Source organism: Hipposideros armiger, unplaced genomic scaffold, assembly GCF_001890085.2.
Source record: "Hipposideros armiger isolate ML-2016 unplaced genomic scaffold, ASM189008v1 scaffold_1439, whole genome shotgun sequence".
Classification (NCBI taxonomy): domain Eukaryota; kingdom Metazoa; phylum Chordata; class Mammalia; order Chiroptera; family Hipposideridae; genus Hipposideros; species Hipposideros armiger.
Window position 1 is genome coordinate 87701 of NW_017732789.1, and position 17984 is coordinate 105684.

At 38.5% G+C, this 17984-nt stretch overlaps 1 protein-coding gene across 1 annotated transcript in view; it reads left to right on the plus strand.

Moving 5' to 3' along the window:
• Positions 1-4622: 4622 nt before the first annotated feature.
• Positions 4623-17984, plus strand: part of LOC109377541 (sperm-associated antigen 6) — an 81827-nt gene continuing 68465 nt past the window's right edge. The window contains exon 1 of the mRNA XM_019633928.1: positions 4623-4772. Coding sequence (XP_019489473.1) covers positions 4718-4772 — 55 coding nt within the window. The 5' untranslated portion in view covers positions 4623-4717. The remainder of the gene's footprint in view (positions 4773-17984) is intronic.

Genomic DNA, 17984 nt, shown 5'->3' on the forward strand with positions numbered 1-17984 from the left:
CTGCCTCCCCCGCGCCCTCTTTTCGGCCTAGCCCGGCGACTCGTGGCGGGGGCCTCGTGGGGTTCCGACCAAATCGCAGCCTGAGCCCAGGCCCAACTTGTACCCGGCACCCCACTCCCGCTAGAAACTGCGAGGAGAGCGCGGAGGCGCTCTTTGGGGTTCTGGAAACTTCGGGATGAAGGCAAAGCTGTGGACGTCCCGGGAGGACGACGTCTTTCCCTTCCTCTCGGGCCCCAGCACCCCCGTGAACACTGAATGCAGTTGTCTGCCACGGCCAGCCCACGACACGCGGGGACCCTCCTGTGTCCAGCTTTGCGGCGTCGGCCTGGAACCTTCCGCTCGGGGGTGGCAGGACTCGCACCTGTGCGGGCCTCGTCCTCCCCGTCGTGGCCCGGATGCGGGCGTGGTGGGCTCTAGGGGTGGAAAGTTTCCTGTGGCACCTCCCATCTTTGTCTCTTGTGTGTCCTGTACTCATAAGAAGGTGGGGAGGGAGTAGCACCCACCATCTCCGAGACGAGTCCAACAAAGCCAGGAGTCTCAGGGTGGCGGGTCAGGGCGGTGTTGAGAGGGAGTGGCTGACGGGCTTCAGTGGCCGGGCGCTTAAGAGGTTTGTGTCCGGTGACAGGGGGTTTGGGTACAATTTTTAAGGAACACCCATGTAAGTCTTTAGAAAGAAGATATTCAACACACACACACAATCCAAGTAGCGATAATTTAATTTTTATCAGTGTCCCATTGCCTTAGAAAATGTTATGCTGTATTTCAGACTTCTACCTTAGAAGCATCAGTTTTTAGTATCAATCACTTTATGTTAAATGGTGCCTTTGAAGGTGAAATTAATCGTGTGTGGAATCCTTCTAATGACTGTTGACTTTTGGGGTGGAAAAGATGCTTTCAATCTCTGCATCCACTGAATCAATGGAAAAGGAAGCCATATACGGGTGTACCTTTAGAACTTTGGGGCCAACTAAATCACTGTCATGTTAACATTTTATTGGCCTTAACGCTAAAAGAAACGTAAAGACTTTAAAGTTTAAAATGTAAAGAGTTAACTTAAAAAGGCTTGAAAAGCAAAGAATTGGAAGTAAAACACAAACCCAACACAAGCATAGAAATGGTGATCGTCCCTTCCTGGATGGAAGTGTCCGAGTATCTCCTGCCCTGTTGACAAACTTGATGGCACAATTGGATGGTCTGCTCAGACCTAAACGTAAAATCCTGACGTTTTTCCCCAAAGTGGGGCAATGCAACATTTAAGATGCCATATGTTTGCTTTCCTTATTATAGATAACATTTTGAGTCCAATAACTTGGTTATAGGGTATGTAATGCCTTTGTTTTTAATTCAAATATGTATACGTAAATATGGAGTTATTTCAGTAATTTTAGATTAGGTGTTGGCAAAATTTTAGATTGTGTTCTCATAACTTGAACAATTACAAACAATTGCCAAATGAATGCCTATTTAAATGCTCACACTATGTTTTAATTCTTTGGGGGAGGAGGGAAGGAGATTTCATATCTAGATAAAACTCGGCTAAATTTTCTTAATTACAAGAAGCCTTTTGTTATTAAGTGGTGCTTTAGATAGTCTCACCCCTTCACTTAGGTTACCCTACGTCCCTGGTTTTTGCTCCCAGTATCTAATTAGCACACATAAAGCTTTAATTTTTAAAATTCAGCTAGGAGCTGAAGAAAAAATACATGTATGTTAAAATTAACAGTTTCTTTTAGGCACGTGTAGAATATATTCTCATAATAATGGGATTTTCTGAATTACCAAAGCACATTTTCAAAGAGAAACAGAACAGGATTTTAAAATTGGCTTTATACTGCATATTTTGTGTCTCATTTTCATAAATAGAAGAATTGAAAGCAAAGATGATTTTGAAGTTATACATGATTAGCTTTTTACAAAAGAGCCAAAGTCTTCCAAACAAATCTTTCATGGAAATATTTTTGCAAGTTGTTCTGCTTTGTTTCATTCTCAATCAAACGTATATGTCAATTACTTTGTATAGCTAACATTTAAAGTCAACTAGTACTTTAAGAACTTTAAATAATCTTAAATAGCACTTAAAAAACCCCAAATATCCCTTTGACTAATTTACTTTCTCACTGCTTAACTGTTAGAAGTATGTATGTGATCATGGGGCATTCAATTAACTTTGTAAAACAGAATGGCATTTTATTTTAAAGTTAGGAAATTGAAAAGTGGGTCAGAAAATATAGATTGGCTCTCTTGTCAGTAAAAGTAATCTGTTGCCATGTTTTATATTTGAATTACTAACATTTCATTTATATGTATATTATGATCATTCTGTTACATTTATCCACTTAATTTTAAAGATGAAAAAACGAAGCTAGACTAAAGAGCGAAGTTCTACTGTCTTTCATACTTGTATGTCTTATTTAGGACACTAAGTAGGAAACCTATACAGTATTGTGTTTTATCAGGAACAATACAATTTAATCCACAGACATTGTTAATGACAGACGCTCAGAATCTATAGTTAAAAATAATTTAGATAGCATTTGAATTTAAGTTTTCAAACTTTGTAGCATTCCATAGACTTATGTTTATAGGTTTAGACCTTTTTTTCACCACTGAGCCTTTACCTCAACACTTTAAAATAGAAAATACATAGTAAAACAGTTACTAAAAATGGAAGTTGATGTAAGGTTGGGAGTTTGAATTGTTTAAGAACTGAAACCACGTATGGAACCTTTTAGTTTTAAGTGGATTTTTTTTCATACTACAACAAGGAACTGAACACAAAATTATAATGAAGGTTTATTTGCAATTTTAATTATTTGCTCAATCTGTTTTCCCCTACATTTGGAAAGAAACAGGAACACACAAAAACTTTAATTTTAAAGGAGCTGTTTCTTTAGGGAAACATGGAGGTCAATGTGCAACTTAAGCCTTAAAGCTAAGTAAAGGGACTGTAGGTATCACTGGCTTCTGAACTGGAGCAAGACAGGCACCTACTCCGGGGGTAACAGGAACCTGCCTGAATACACTTATTGCTGTCTCTGATTGCAGGTCCATTCTTCTACTATTTGGGGCTCCACAAAATATTAGGACTTTATCTGAGAGCTCAAATCAAGATCTCCAAGATTATTTTATAGGACTCACCCCAAATATGAGAACCAGTTAAGTTGCACCCTCCCTTCTATTGAACATGAGCTATCAAGACGTTTCCTGTCTTGGTACTATTCAGCAGCAGGTGTGTGTGGTTATCTACTCCATACCTGGTGAAATTGTAGTTTCTGATGGAGAAACATTGAAAATTGACACCTGTCATTGAAACATTTGGCATACTGTTTTCAGGGAAGCTAGAAACCAGCGATAGACTGACTACTTAGTTTTTGTTAAATGAGACCGGGTAGAGTTAAAGGTAGATAAGCTAGGGAAGTCCGCTTAAGATCATCTGAATTAAGACTTTCCAGGTAAAGATTTTCTTTCCCCCCTCTTTTTTTTGAAAATGCCATTCAGCAACAAAATGCAGCCTAAATTTAAAAGACAAAGTCAAATGTTTAAAAATCACATAAAAGTGAAGAAACAGGAAAGCTAGTAGTAACAGGAAAAAGTCAGAAAAGACAGGACACTTATCATATTGTTTCCTCGTCTGCTTTTCTTGTTGAATCTCTAGGAGTGCTTATTAAATGCTTTCAATACGATATAATTAAGTGTATGAACATCGTTGTCGTGATGCTCCAGGAATCCTGAAGCCAGAAATGCCAGGTATATGAAAGCTGGACCACAGGGGAAAACTTTTTACTTTAAGGTTTCATGGACAATAATGTATCAGATTACGCAATGCCACATGTAAGATTTCTCGTGACCGTCGAAGCCAAGACGACTCCATCGCCCAGTTTCCTTGTCTCGCCGCACGTGCACCAGGTTCTCCCGGCGCGTGGGGCTCCGCGGCCCGGATGACTTGCGAGCAGTCACGCAACTACGCGGGTCTGGGGTCGGTTTGTAAAGAACCTGCTCTGCGGGCGGACGTCCGAACCAGCAGGACAGCGACACTCGACAGCGCAGGACTCAGGCAGCGGCTGGGCGCGTTTGGTACGTTGGGGGAGCCCCTGCCCCCTGCAGGCGGGGTTCCCCCGGGGTCGGTCATCCTCGCGGGCGCGGGACCCTGAACCCGTGACGTCACGCCCTGGACTGACCGTTGCAGTGAGGCTGTTGCGTTCCGGTTCCGGTCGGTTGCCTGGGAGACGCGGGTACACAGAGAGGACCATTTGCAGTTCAAGGCCAAGTGGCCTCCGCAAGTCGCCCAGTCCGCGGACCCGCTGGCCCGGCGCAGACGAACAGCGTCGTCCTGGAGCTTGTGGCGGGCGGAGAGCTGCGGGCGCCATGAGTCAGAGGCAGGTGCTGCGAGGTAGGGCTGGCGGCGGGCGCCCAGACGGCTGGCGGCGGGAGCCGGGTACCGCGGTGCCGCCCGCTCCACCGTGTGTCCCTGCGGTGTTCGAGCAGTACCAGAAAGCCCGGACCCAGTTNCCGCGGTGCCGCCCGCTCCACCGTGTGTCCCTGCGGTGTTCGAGCAGTACCAGAAAGCCCGGACCCAGTTCGTGCAGATGGTGGCAGAGCTGGCGGCGGGCGCCCCGACGGCTGGCGGCGGGAGCCGGGTACCGCGGTGCCGCCCGCTCCACCGTGTGTCCCTGCGGTGTTCGAGCAGTACCAGAAAGCCCGGACCCAGTTCGTGCAGATGGTGGCAGAGCTGGCGACCAGACCCCAAAACATCGAGACCCTGCAGAACGCGGGTGAGCCCTCCCCCCCCCCCCGAGCCCGCCTCCACTCTCACACCCGGCACGGTGTCCCCTGGTGCCTTGGCCTCGCTCTGCGCCTCGAGTCCTAGTCGCCCCAGGTCCTCGGCCCTGCCTCGCCCCTCACGCGGACCCCTGCCTCCTCACCGCCCAGTGTCTCCTTGCCTCTCCCTCCTAGCCCCGCGTCCCCGGTGCTACCGACGCCCCTCAACGCTCTCCTTACCCCGGCTCCTGCCTCTATCCCCGCTCCCCTGTCTGCTGAGCTTTGGAGACGGCGTCCCTAAATTCCTCCAATCTTCTGCGAGGGCAGTAGAAGCATTCAGTCTCCTTAGCGGGACTTCAGGGGTGAGACCGAGAGGGTTAAGCTTCCGCATTGGTGTGAGAGGGGGCCCACGTCCCTATTTCCATCTTTATCGCAACCAGAAAAGTGTCAGTTGAAAGTCAAAGCTAAACGAATTGCCTGGAAGTCATTTTACGTGAATGGGAATCTACTCTAATCAGACCTATTTTATCCGGGTGCCGTTGCATGTCACCCTGCCTTTGATCACCTTCGACTTCTTCACACCAAAGGAATTCCAGAGCAGTTGCCACATTATTTCTCATTTTTGCAGTAGTGAAAGAGCAATGATATGCTTGAATATTTTCCAAGAGATTCAAAGTAGGTAAAGACCTTGCTTTGACAAATCCTTCTGGTGTTCACATTTTACCCCTCAATCCGAACTCAGGCAGACTCTATAGAGAGAGGAGGAGTGTGTGTGTGATTTGCTTCTTATCTATTAACATAAAGAGAGACGATAATGGTGGTTCCTTCTCTCTCTCTCTCTCCCTCTCTCTCTCTCTCTCTCCCTCCACCATCTGAACTTAAAGTAAGAGCATTTCACGACTACTGTGTCATGAGAAACCTTCAATTTATAGGATATGATCTTTAAAAGTCATTTAAATTAACATGGAATTAAAAGAAAATTAACATATCGATAGGGCAAGAATGTTTAGACATAATGGTTACTCTAGTTGGCTTTTTTTTTGTCACTGGGAGTGATTTTGGTGTTTATTCCTTGTATGTTTTTACAGTATTTGGGCTCAGGGGAGGTATTTAGAATTGAGAAAGTGTATTTTACCATAATTTTTAAAACCTTTTTATTTTGAGATAATTGAAGATTTACATGTATTTGTAAGAAACAATTCAGGACCCCATGTGCCTTCAAACTGTAGTGTGACGTCACAACCAGGATGTGGGCTGTGATAAAATCCATTGATTTAATGCAGGTTTCCCCAGTATTACTTGTACTTATGTGTCTGCGCATGCGCATGCGTGCTATACAGTTTTATTCTGTGTGTATGCGTCACCACCTTAGTAAAATACAGAACTCTTTCACCACCACAAGGATGCCTTGTGTTGCCCTTTTATAACCACACCCACCTCCCTCTACTCCCTAACCCTGGGCAACCACTAATCTGTTCTCTATTTCAAAAATGTTGTCATTTCAAAGTTGATAATCTTTTGTTCTGCAATTGTTTCATGTGGATTATTTTTCTTTCTTCTGCATGTGTATGTGCTTGTATGCAGGCATGTGTAGTCCTTAAAGTACCCAGAACAGTGCTGGACACACAGTGTTTCATATATCCTGAGTTATTAAAGTTTATTAGAGCATATCGCATTTTAAAAATACACTTATGTTTTAGATTTTTTTCCCCCCTGAGTTCTACTCAGTGGTCTTTGTGAATAGACACTTGCTATTTACAAATATTTAATTTTTGGACAATATACTGCTAAACTAAAACATTTTTAAAAGGGAAAATGATTTACATTTATCACAAATTTGATACTATAGGTAACACTTAAGATACAGAATATCATATTTTAGTATAATAGTGGCACGTTTCTCTTCCGATACGGGTTCAATGTAGAATTTATTATGGAATTTAATCCAAACTTTTAGGCTAAGTAGTCACTGAAATATAAGTGACTTAGATATGACATTTTAAATAGCCACCTATTCACACTTATGGTCTGGCTTGTGAAGGGATGGAATACAAAAGGAATATACATGTTTTGAAGTTATCTGCACTTGCCTAATATCTTGATGGAACACTAGGGTTTTTCTCTTCCTGAGAAGTTTACTTCAACATACTTCATGTTATCTAGATTCAGTTTAAGCAGTCCTTTAGTTTTTAAAAATAGACACATATAATGAATATTCCAATATATTTATTAATTTAAAAAATAACCTGGAGGCTTTGTTATGAAAACTTTCCTTAATAGTCAATTAACTATTCCAATTAGTTTATTCTTTTCTAAAACAATCACCATAGGTTTTTAAATGCGTTTGACTGAGCCACCATATGTGTGCATCAATTATATTTCTGATCAAGCTTCTTTTTTTTTTTAGCCAAGTGACTTCATAAGTCACTTTTGCTAGTATAAGACACCAGTGCATTTTATTCCTGACTGACATAATCTCTGCATATCTGGGAGGATTTTGTCTTGTTTTGTAACTTTTCTTGAATGAGACCAGCCCACTCAACTGAACGCCCCTGGCTCGTCAGCCAGGAGCTCACCAAATGGGTCCCTGAGAGTTTTGGGTGGGAGACAAGAAATAAAGAGAAGAGAGACAAAGTGTGGGGACAGGAGGGACTCAGTCTGCTGGTGGCAAAACTGAAACCTCGTTTATTGGGCATACAAGATTCTTAAGGGGAAGTGATTTCCTCATTCTAGGGAGTGATTCCCTAAAGCTAAAACTCATGGGCTGAGGAGAAACAATTTCTCCTCAGCAACAAGCTATGTTATACACAATATAAACCAATGATATAGCTAGGCAAGGTTAAACTGAGGCAAATAGAAACTGCCTACAAGTCCACAGTAGAAAGTCCCAAGCAGGTGAAGCAGGACCATGGTGGAAAGTCCCAGAGTGGTGATGCATGTTGGAACTGCAAGTCCATAGTCTATGAGCAACTGAGTCACTTAGTCCATAAGCTTTTCCTATCAGCAAGCTGGGGTCTTGACTCTTCGCACTTGCGTTGTCTGGAAGCAGTCAAAAGCACTGTCCCACAGGTCCCCACCAAACTGCTCCAAGGCCACTCACACCAGGCCTGTATCTACCTGGAGACCCAGCCAGCTCCCAACATTTTCTAATAAACTATTTAATAAATACGTATCGTGCATCCAAGGTAATGTGAAAAACATTTCCATATTGGCACCATGATAAGTCAGCTCACTTAAGAATTTTTGAATTCATTCACTGCGAAAGGAACATTAGAGGTGAAAATGGTCAATGGAGTTTTTTTCATTTTAAATCTCTGCTCTTTTTCATTGTGTTTTTGATAAGCAAATGAGAGAATTTGCGCTATTAAATAAGTCCAAAAAATTACTAAAGCAAAGTGTTACAAGATATCTTCTTCAGAGTATTTGGACAAAAATAAGTTTGATTTCTAATCAAAATTGTTACTAGAAAAAACTGCACAATGTGTCTATAACCTAGAGTTATAAGTTTTCTCATTGAGATTTTATTTTAAATCAAAAGGGCATACATAAAAACATTAAAAAGTTTAATGTTTGTTGTAAAGTCTCTTTATTCATTCACCCTTAAACCTTGTATGTTTGAACCATTACATCTTGCAGAGATTTAAAAATGAATTTTGATACTTCCCTCTTTGAATAATCAGTAGCACATGAGTATAATAGTAGAGATAATACTTTGTTACTACTAATTGTAGAATTTCAGCTATTAAAGGTGGCTGTTTAATTATAAAATATAAGAAACATATTTTATGGAATATTCCAATATACCAGGCCACTCTTAGGTTGTTTGGGAGGTCTTCTGAAATAAGCTAATGAAAGCTCCAAGAAAATTATTTTTAAACTACTTAGCTAAGTAAAATAAACTTCTGGAGCAGCTATTTTTTAAAGAAAAGTGGGGATAAAGTGTAAAATAATCCTTTGTAATATGTTGCATATAACCTATAGTAAACATGGCAAATCAGGAGGTATGCACATTTTCAGAAGACTAGGAATAGAAAAGTTTGCAAAACACTTTAAATATACATCTATATGGAGCTAATTTGCAAGTTGAGTCAATTGAATGGGTTCAGAATTCAAGAAAATAGTAATGTATGTTGACCAAAATGATTTTAAATTACATGTGTCCAGGGCAGGGTAAAATTCTTCAGGCTAGTGTTCTACTACCTCAATTTGCTGTGAGAAAGAAAAATCTGTGGTGTTTATAATGTATTTAAAATATTTCCTGGTAGGTAAAGGTACCATGATTCTCTTATAAAAACTACTGTTCCATAAACTGAAGAGAATTAGTAGAGCAACTTGAGAAAACTTAACCAATCATGCTATTTAAATGGATGCATTTTTATTCATATAAAAGGAGTAGGTGGAATATGAAGAAGATAAAAATTCTATTTGAAGATATATTTTTGAACTGACTGTCTTACAAAATTTTCCTCTTCAGATATTACTCATGAAACCTTTTGGGGTAGACAATCCTTTTAGAACTGCCCCATTTATTCTCTATACATTAATTGTCACAGTTTGTTCATCATTCAGTGAACATTTATTGAGTGTCCAAGTGCCCGATGAATGCTTAGACGCTGATCACGCAAAAATACATAGACTCTGCCCGTAGGGAGCTTGTTTGCTAATGGAACAATATATAAATAAATGAAATACTGTCTGGTAAGGTCTAAAGATAGACATATAGATATGAAGGGTACCTAACTCAAGCTTTGGTAGTGAGGGGTGCTGTTCAAGACAGTCTTTTAGGAGGATTTCCTAGGAGTTAGCCAGATGAAGAAGGTGGAAGGGAAAACTGCATTCAGGAACATTATGTGTAAAGGCACAGAAGCAAGAGAAAACGTGGTGTGTACTTGATAGAAAAGGCAAATGTTTAGGTTTGGCTGCAGCTTCTTGGGATAATATGACAAGGGAGAGGATAATATGACAAGGGAAAGGCAGTGGCTAGAGAGGATGTCAGGCTTGATTATAAAGGACCTCATCTGAAGTTGGGACTCATCCTGAAATTGTTTGAAAGCCCTTGAAAAGTTTTAATTAGAGGAATGATGGGATCTGTTTTGTGTTTTGGAAAGATAATTTTCATAGTAGTGTGGAGAATAGATTGGGGGTATTAAAACAGGTTCAGGAAGACCAGGTATTCATTTTTGCTGTAGCAGTCACACTGGATAAGAGATCTGCAGGACTTGTGACTTAATGGAAGAGTCAGGGGCAGGTGAGGAGAGAGTTCCCGATGACTCCCAGGCTCCTGGTTGCTTAGGTGCATTAGAGCCATTCATTAATGGAGAAAGAGGATACAAAAAGCAGAGGGAAATGGGGACCTCACTGTCTAACAGTGCTGAGGTTATAGTGATATCTGGGATATGTATGTGCCGGTGATTATGGTAAGCAATTTGCATATATGTAGGGCTCTGGAGCTCAGGAGACAGATCTTAGCTGGTAATAAAGGCTTGGATATGTGGAACCTACATGTTCATTTGAAAACTATAGTAAAAGCCCATTTTATATTTCCTCGTGTAATTATAAACATGTACGTTCCAATCACTTTATCTAAAGTAGAATGTAAATTGAACTTGCCATAACTTGTATGCTTTAGTCACTCAGTTCAAATCTTATGTATACCTATATGGTGATGGCTGTGACCTAGTGGAGAGAGAGACAGTTGCCCTGGAAGCATAAATGGAATTTCTGTTTAATACAGTAATCATAGAAGACAGCTACAGTAATGTAAATGGTAGAATAATGTGAATTCAGCAGATTATACCCCTTGGTATGCACTCTAAACCTGGCAATAGGCCAGTTTTCATTGGTAAATGGTAAATGCTGTATAAGTGTATATTAAATAAATACATACTCACATGCAGTGCTTCCTTGCCCTTTTAGAAGAGTTGCTTAGTTGCTCAGTGAGTGAGTGGTCTTGGTCCCATCTTCCTCTCACCCCTTCCCACTCAAAAATGAATTTCAGGAGTGGTAGCCCTTCATTCATAAAACAACTGTGTTAACAGTGAATCACCAAGCAAAATTTAGAAGATATCATAGTTAATGAGAAAAAATTTAAAAGAAGAAAGTAGATTGTTTTTGGTCATAAGAGTTTCTTGATTTACCATTACAATGGAATCTGCATAAAAACACTATGCATATGTTTTGTGATTCATTCTGACTCTTTTAATAAATTAAAAGACTCTTTGTTGTAAGGGATGTAACATGTAAAATCATAATTGACTTGATAGTTATGACAGTGAAAAAGTATTTCACAGAAAACAAAACAAATAGATATGTGCTACCAAAATTTATGATTTCTTAATCAAATGCAGAAATAGTGCCCAAAAGTATATAATCATAAAGGTGAGAAGAAACCAAACGAAGGCCTGAAAATTCTTATTCTAAAAAAAAAGCAAGGGAGGAACATTAATATACTTTCAAGTGGAAAATGACTAGTGAAGGAAAATGAGAACATGTTGTAAAATTTAGTCATGAGACTTGCTTCAGAAAGAGTAGTCATGTAAATGTAATATAGAAATAAAAATTTCAAAAGTATTAAAAGTGTTGAGTGTGATTGGAGTTACTCTATGATGAGAGAAAACATAGTGCTTAGAGTTGTAAAAGCAAAGTGAATGGTGGTTTCTAGAGCCAAGACAACAAATTTTTCAAGAAGAGCTAGTTGTGTATTCAGAAGTGTGCTAGGTAATTTGAGAAATAGAAAATAAACATAAAACAGAAACTCTGCTCCAGAGATGGTTATTATTTTACTGGGGAGATAAGACATTTATTCACATAAAACAAAGTAGAGAACCTCATAACATGCTATGTCAAGGATGGCTGCTGTGCTTTGCATAACTTCCCGAGTGCCATTTATATCGTGATCTATGTGAGTGGCATCCCCTGGATTCGTGCAGTCCTCAACCTACCCAGCCATACTTGGTAGACCTGGGATTATTCAGGATCTTCATTTCATTTACTTACTTCCCTGAGAGTAAGTGGTGTAAACAATAAAGCTCCCCATGGCTTCCCATTTCACTTAGAATAACATCACAGGGTCTTAATTTGACCTATAACCAAATTTGATCTGGCCCTAGCCAACCTCTCCAGCTTTATCTTTTGTCATGTCACGTCTCCGACTTTATGTTTCAGGCCAGTGTGAATTTATCACGGCTTCTTCAATAGTCTGCAACAATCACGCATCTCTTATCCAAGCCAGAAACATGGAAGTATCACTGATTCCTCCATCTTCTTCACATTAATCAATTTGTCTCCTAAATACCTCCTTAGACCTTTCACTTTTCTCTTTCCCTTTGCCATTGTTATTCTCCAAGCTATCTTCACATCTAGTGTGTAGGTTCCTATAATAACTTCCTAAGTGGTCTTCCTGCCTCCCATCTTGTCTCTTTTCATGCTTTCTTCCCAGTGTAATCAGAGTGATCCTTCTTTACAAAGTGAAAATTTGATTCTGTCACTGCACCGACATTAATGTTCAGATACATTTCAAAGTACTTAAAATAGTATATTGGACCCATCAAGACTTTCGTCTCTGTGAATCTCTTAGCCTTTTTCCAACCTCCTTCCTTCCCTCTTGTACAGCAGTCATACTGTGTTCTCAGTTTTGTCAGCATATCAAACTGTTTTTGTTTCTGAACTTTATTTCTGTAGTTCCTTCTAGTTGGCATTCTCTGATCCTTCCCTCTCTGGAGTCTCTCTCCAGTTTTTCACCAGGCAGTGCACCCGGAGGCCTTCAGATCTCAACTTAGATGTCACTTCTCCTGGTTTGCCTTTCCTGTGTCCTTCAGAATCTGGGTTAGATGCTCTACTGTATGTTTGCAGAGCACACTGTACTTCTCCGTTAGTTGCATACATCGTAATGTATTGCATTTGTTCATCTCTCACAACCCCTTTATAAGTTTCTTCAGGTCAAGGACAATTATGTTTTTAACACCTTGCATATTCTTAATAGATATTTCTTGAATAAATGGTGAGTGAAGTATTCATTCCATAGTAATTCTAAAATATATGGTAGAAAAGCCTCAATCTATGGGACCATAGAATCTTAAATATTTCTTCATCAGAGTGGAAGGTATTGATTAATGAATGAGTCATATACACTAATAATAGTAAATTGTTAATGAAAAATATGGTCAACATAGGGAATTGATTCCTTTAGTTAATAGTTTTATTTATCATGCAGTTAACTGGTGTCTATTTTGTCCCAACTCATCTTCTTAGCACTAGAAATTTTAACTCATTGTAATTCTTACAACAGTTTTATGAGGTAGTCCTAGCATTTGCCACCATTTCACATATGAGGAAACAGACACAACAGACACAGAGATGTTAACTAACCTTGCTGAGTCCCACAGCTGGGAAGTGGCAGAACTAGGATTTGAACCCAGTCTCCCTCCAGATATATGTTTTTAATTACCTCAGTCTGCTGTCTCTCAGTATAGGCAGTCATGTAACATGCAGGCCAAGTGATTCCTTCTATTTCTAAAGCATGAAGTTTCTTTTATAGTCTTATTGGACCCCAAACAGAATGCCTGAGTGAGACGATAACACTGACAGTCAAAGGTGAATTCTTTGCTGTGTATTGGTTAATTGTATGCAGAAAGCACTTCTTCCAAAACTTGAATAAACTATAGTAACAATTTCATAGTAAATAGTCATATAGTCATAGAAAGTAATTTTAGATAAAAATGTAACATATTGTTGGAATTTAAAATTTTAAAGCTTTGAAAATTTTATAATACTAAAGCTAACATATTTTATACATTTATGTTAATTTTGAATAAAATTAGAAAGTAAAAAATATATATGGTAGAAATCACTTCATTTTATGTCTAAAAATACAATGAAGGGCATCAAAGGGCACTATCAAGAGAGTAAAAAGACGGCTCACAGAATTGGAGAATATATTTGCAAAGCATATATCTGATAAGAGATTAATATCCAGAATGTATAGAGAACTCCTAAAATCCAACAACAACAATGACAAAAAACCAAATAACCTGATTAAAAAATGGTCCAAAAATTTGAATAGACATTTCTCCAAAGAAGATATACAAATGGCCAATAAGCACATGAAAAGATGCTCTATATTACAAGTCATTAGGGGAATGCAAATCAAGCCACAGTTTGATATTCACACCCTTTAGGATGGCTATTATAAAAAACAACAACAAAAAATAAGCGTTGGTGAGAATGTGGAGAAATTGGAACGCTTGTGCTTTGCTGGTGGGGATGTAAAACGGAGTAGCCATTGGGGAACACAGTGTGGTGGCTCCTCAAAAAGTTAAACATAGAATTACCAGTTGCTCCAGCAATTCCACTCCTAGGTATATACTCAAAAGAATTGAAAGCAGGGACTCAAATTTATACTTGTACACCAGTGTTCATAGTGGCATTATTTGCAATAACTAAAACATGGAAACAACCTAAGTGCCTATCAACAGATGAATGAACATACAAAATGTGGTATACATACAATGGAATATTATTCATCTTAAAAAGGAATGAAATTCTGATACATGCTCAATAGATGAACATTGAAATCATGCTAATGAAATAAGCCAGACAAAAATAGGACAAATAATATATGATTCCATTTATGTGAGATATCTAGGTTGACAAATTAAGAGATAGAAAGTAGAATAGAGGTTACCAGGGGCTGGGGGTAGGGAGAAATGGGAAATTACTCTTTAGTTTGTATATAGTATCTTTTAGCAATGATGAAAAAATTCTGGAAATGATAGTGGCTGATGGTTACCCAACCTTAGGACTGTACTTAATGCCACTGAATTGTACACCTAAAAATGGTTAAAATGATAAATTTTATGTTATATGTATTCTATCACAATAGAAATAAATAAAATTTAAAAAAATTGAAAAACAAAACGAAGATAAGTAACCAGGGAAACCAGAAATCTTTACCATGACTTAAATGGGCCCAAAGGCCCAGTTTGCAGACTTGTTTTTAAAGAAACAGAGTTGAGATGTTAAATATCTTTATAAACAGAAGACTGAGATAATATGTATATAATCTATTTACATGTAAAATAAGACTTAGTGAGTAATATTTTTGTCTTTGGAAATGTTTGCCATTTCCTTCCTGATTTATATATACAGTTGGCATGCAAAATCAAAGTAATTAAGCCTATGTTGTATTAAAAGGAATTGAAGAGTTGTGATTATTTTGATACTATTTTATAATCTCCTCCACTAGATTATTAGCTTCTTGAGAGGAGGAGCTGCCTTAACTCATGTGTAGTCCTATTCCTTGTCACTTGGTAAACCCTGATCTGTGTTTTTAAATAAATGACTGTGGACACCATCAGCGAGGTTTCTGTTTTGGGCATAACTAGACTGCAGTGTAGGTATTAGCAGCAATGTAACTAGTACGGCACAGGAACAAGAAAAATGGAAAAGGAACTTAAAGCTATAAATTTGGGGAGGGGGAGAAATTGTAAAGATTTACCCTAGAATTTAAATTTCAGAAATAATTTCACACCATTTTATCAGTTTGTATAGAGTAGACAGAATTGTTTTATAGATATTAAAGTATAATATATGAATTATTATTTTAATATTTGGTGTTGGTATATGTTGCTCCTTCAGTGGACACCCCAATGAGGTCATTAGCTGCTCCCTTAGAGATCTTGTGTATCAGATATGCAGCGACTATTCAGACTGCTGTAATTTATGGACTCTAAATTTTCATCCATTTGCTCACCAAGGATTAGTCACTATGGATTCCTAATGGACAGGTGGGTAAGGAAAGTTTTATTTTTATGTTATATATACTTCTTTTCTCCTTCCTTTCTCTCTCGCTCTCTCTCTCTCTCGCTCTCTCTCCCTCTCTTCCTCTTGCATCATTATCTGTATTTTTAGGACAAACCTGTAATTAGAATAACAAAATCTCCATGTTTAATCTGTGTAAGAGATAAACAAAACAAAACATGTCCCTGGGAACTAATGATTATGAAGCACTGAGAGGCAATTCAAGGACTAGAAATTTAGGACAATATTTTCTCTAATAAGAATGATCTTATTCAAACAAATATATTTTAAATGAAAACTTTAGCTTTTACCTTTATAGGTTCAGAGATTTAAAAATTTTCAAAGTCCCATTGTGCTACTGTCTGAACTAAGGGATATAGGAAAAGTATGTAGAGCAGAAGCAACTGTGTAGAAACCTAACTTGGATATAGAAGGAAATAGAAGGAAAGGAATTGTATATCAATTTCTTGACACTATTTTTCCTGGGCTAGATGCAGTAGCAAAATGGAGGAGAAAATAGATAAAGCAGAAAATTCTTTTGAGTATATTGTACAAGTGAAATACCTTTTGGCATGTAAAGTATTTTACTGCTAAAATTACAAATTGAAAATTTTCAAAATTGGGAGACTTTTGTTACATTAGCTAAATACTATAACTAATAAGAAACATTTATAATTCAATTAAATATTATAGACCTAGACAGATGAATTCATTCTTCAAATTGTTAACATAAAAGTTCAAAGTTCTTGAGGTTTCAATTCAAAATATCTAGGTTGAATAGCCCAGTATAGATTGATTCCCAAGTACATTTCAAAGGCAATAAGTCACTACTTCACATAAATTTATCAAGTGAGAAAACAAACAGAATAATCAGAAAAAAATAATGTGAAACATAATTGTGATTCTTTTTAAACTAAGCATACTTATACTTTTATATTTTTTTGCCTAGTTAGTGTATTTATTGTGGAACTTTAAATCTGTTAACAAATTTAGCTTTTCTTTTTAAAAATATTAACTTACTTTACTTAAAATGGTGCATATTGATTATCAAATATATCAAGTTATATTCAACAACAACAACAAGTAACCCAATTCAAAAATTGTCAAAGGACTTGAATAGACATTTCAACAAAGAAGATATACAAAAGGACAATAGGCACATGGAAGGACATTCACCACCATTAGTGCTAGGGAAAATGAAAATCAAAACCATAATGAGATACCACTTTACACCTATTAGTTAGGCTATTATTTAGAAAGCAAAAGAAACTAACAAGTGTTGGTGAGGATGTGGACAAATTTGAACACTTGTACTTTGCTGGTGGGAATGTAAAATGGTGCGGCCTTTGTAAAAAACAGTTTAACAGTTCTTAGTGGTGAAGAGTACATATCATTATAAATGTACTTTATTCTATTCTTTTATGCTAGTGTTTCTGGATATAACATTATGAAAGAATATTAGTAATATTTGCTTTTGTAGATTACTGGGGCATATTTTTATAGAAAAGATGTAGTAACTCAAGTTGTGTAATGTTTAGAAAGTCAAGGGGCACTTTTTTCCAGTTTGAACTCTGTCATTACCTTTCTTGTAACCTTAGACTAAAACACCATCATTAAAGCACAAATAGCAGTTGGCTATTTTGCATATTTATAGTAAGGCAAAGTTAACATGAAGAGTTGGAATATCCAATAAAATGACCAAACTGCATTTATGATTTGTCTCCCTTTCCCCACCTCCTCAATTTTTTTTTTTTAAGATTTTTATTGGGGAATTGGGGGGATGGGAACAGCGCTGGGGAATTGGGGGAAGGGGAACAGACAAGTTGCTGTTCTTTTGTTCTTCAGTCTAGTTGTGGAGGACATTGCTTCACTGGCCCAAGTTGGCACGATCATTGCGCTCTTCCCGGGCGAGACAGATCAGTTGCCAGCTTCTGGACTGCCGCTCACTCTGACTGCTGGCTACACACGGTAGCCCACGGCAACCCGCTGCCACAGGGGCTGCAGCCTACGCCATCACCAGCAACTCATGGCAACCCAGCTCCAGGTTGAGCAGTTGTTCAGCATCTTAGCTGTAGAGGGCAGTGTCACTGGCCCTCATATGTGGGATCCAAACCAGGGCCCTCTGGCGTCCCAAGCCAGTTCTTAACTATCGCGCCATTCGGCCGGCCCAAGTTTTAATACATGTTATTTAGCAATTATCAATAAAGAATGTCAGAATTTCTAACATTGCTCCACCATTTCTTAGTGGTATGATGATTTCCTTAACTTCTCTCAGCCTCCATTTTCTCATCTGTAAAATAGACATAATAATAGGGCCTACTTCATAGGTTTGTTACGAGAGTTTGGTGAATTAATATGGAAAACAAGTCCTTAAAACAACGTGTGCATATAAGTGCTCCATAAATATAAGCTACTTTTATTATTTTTGT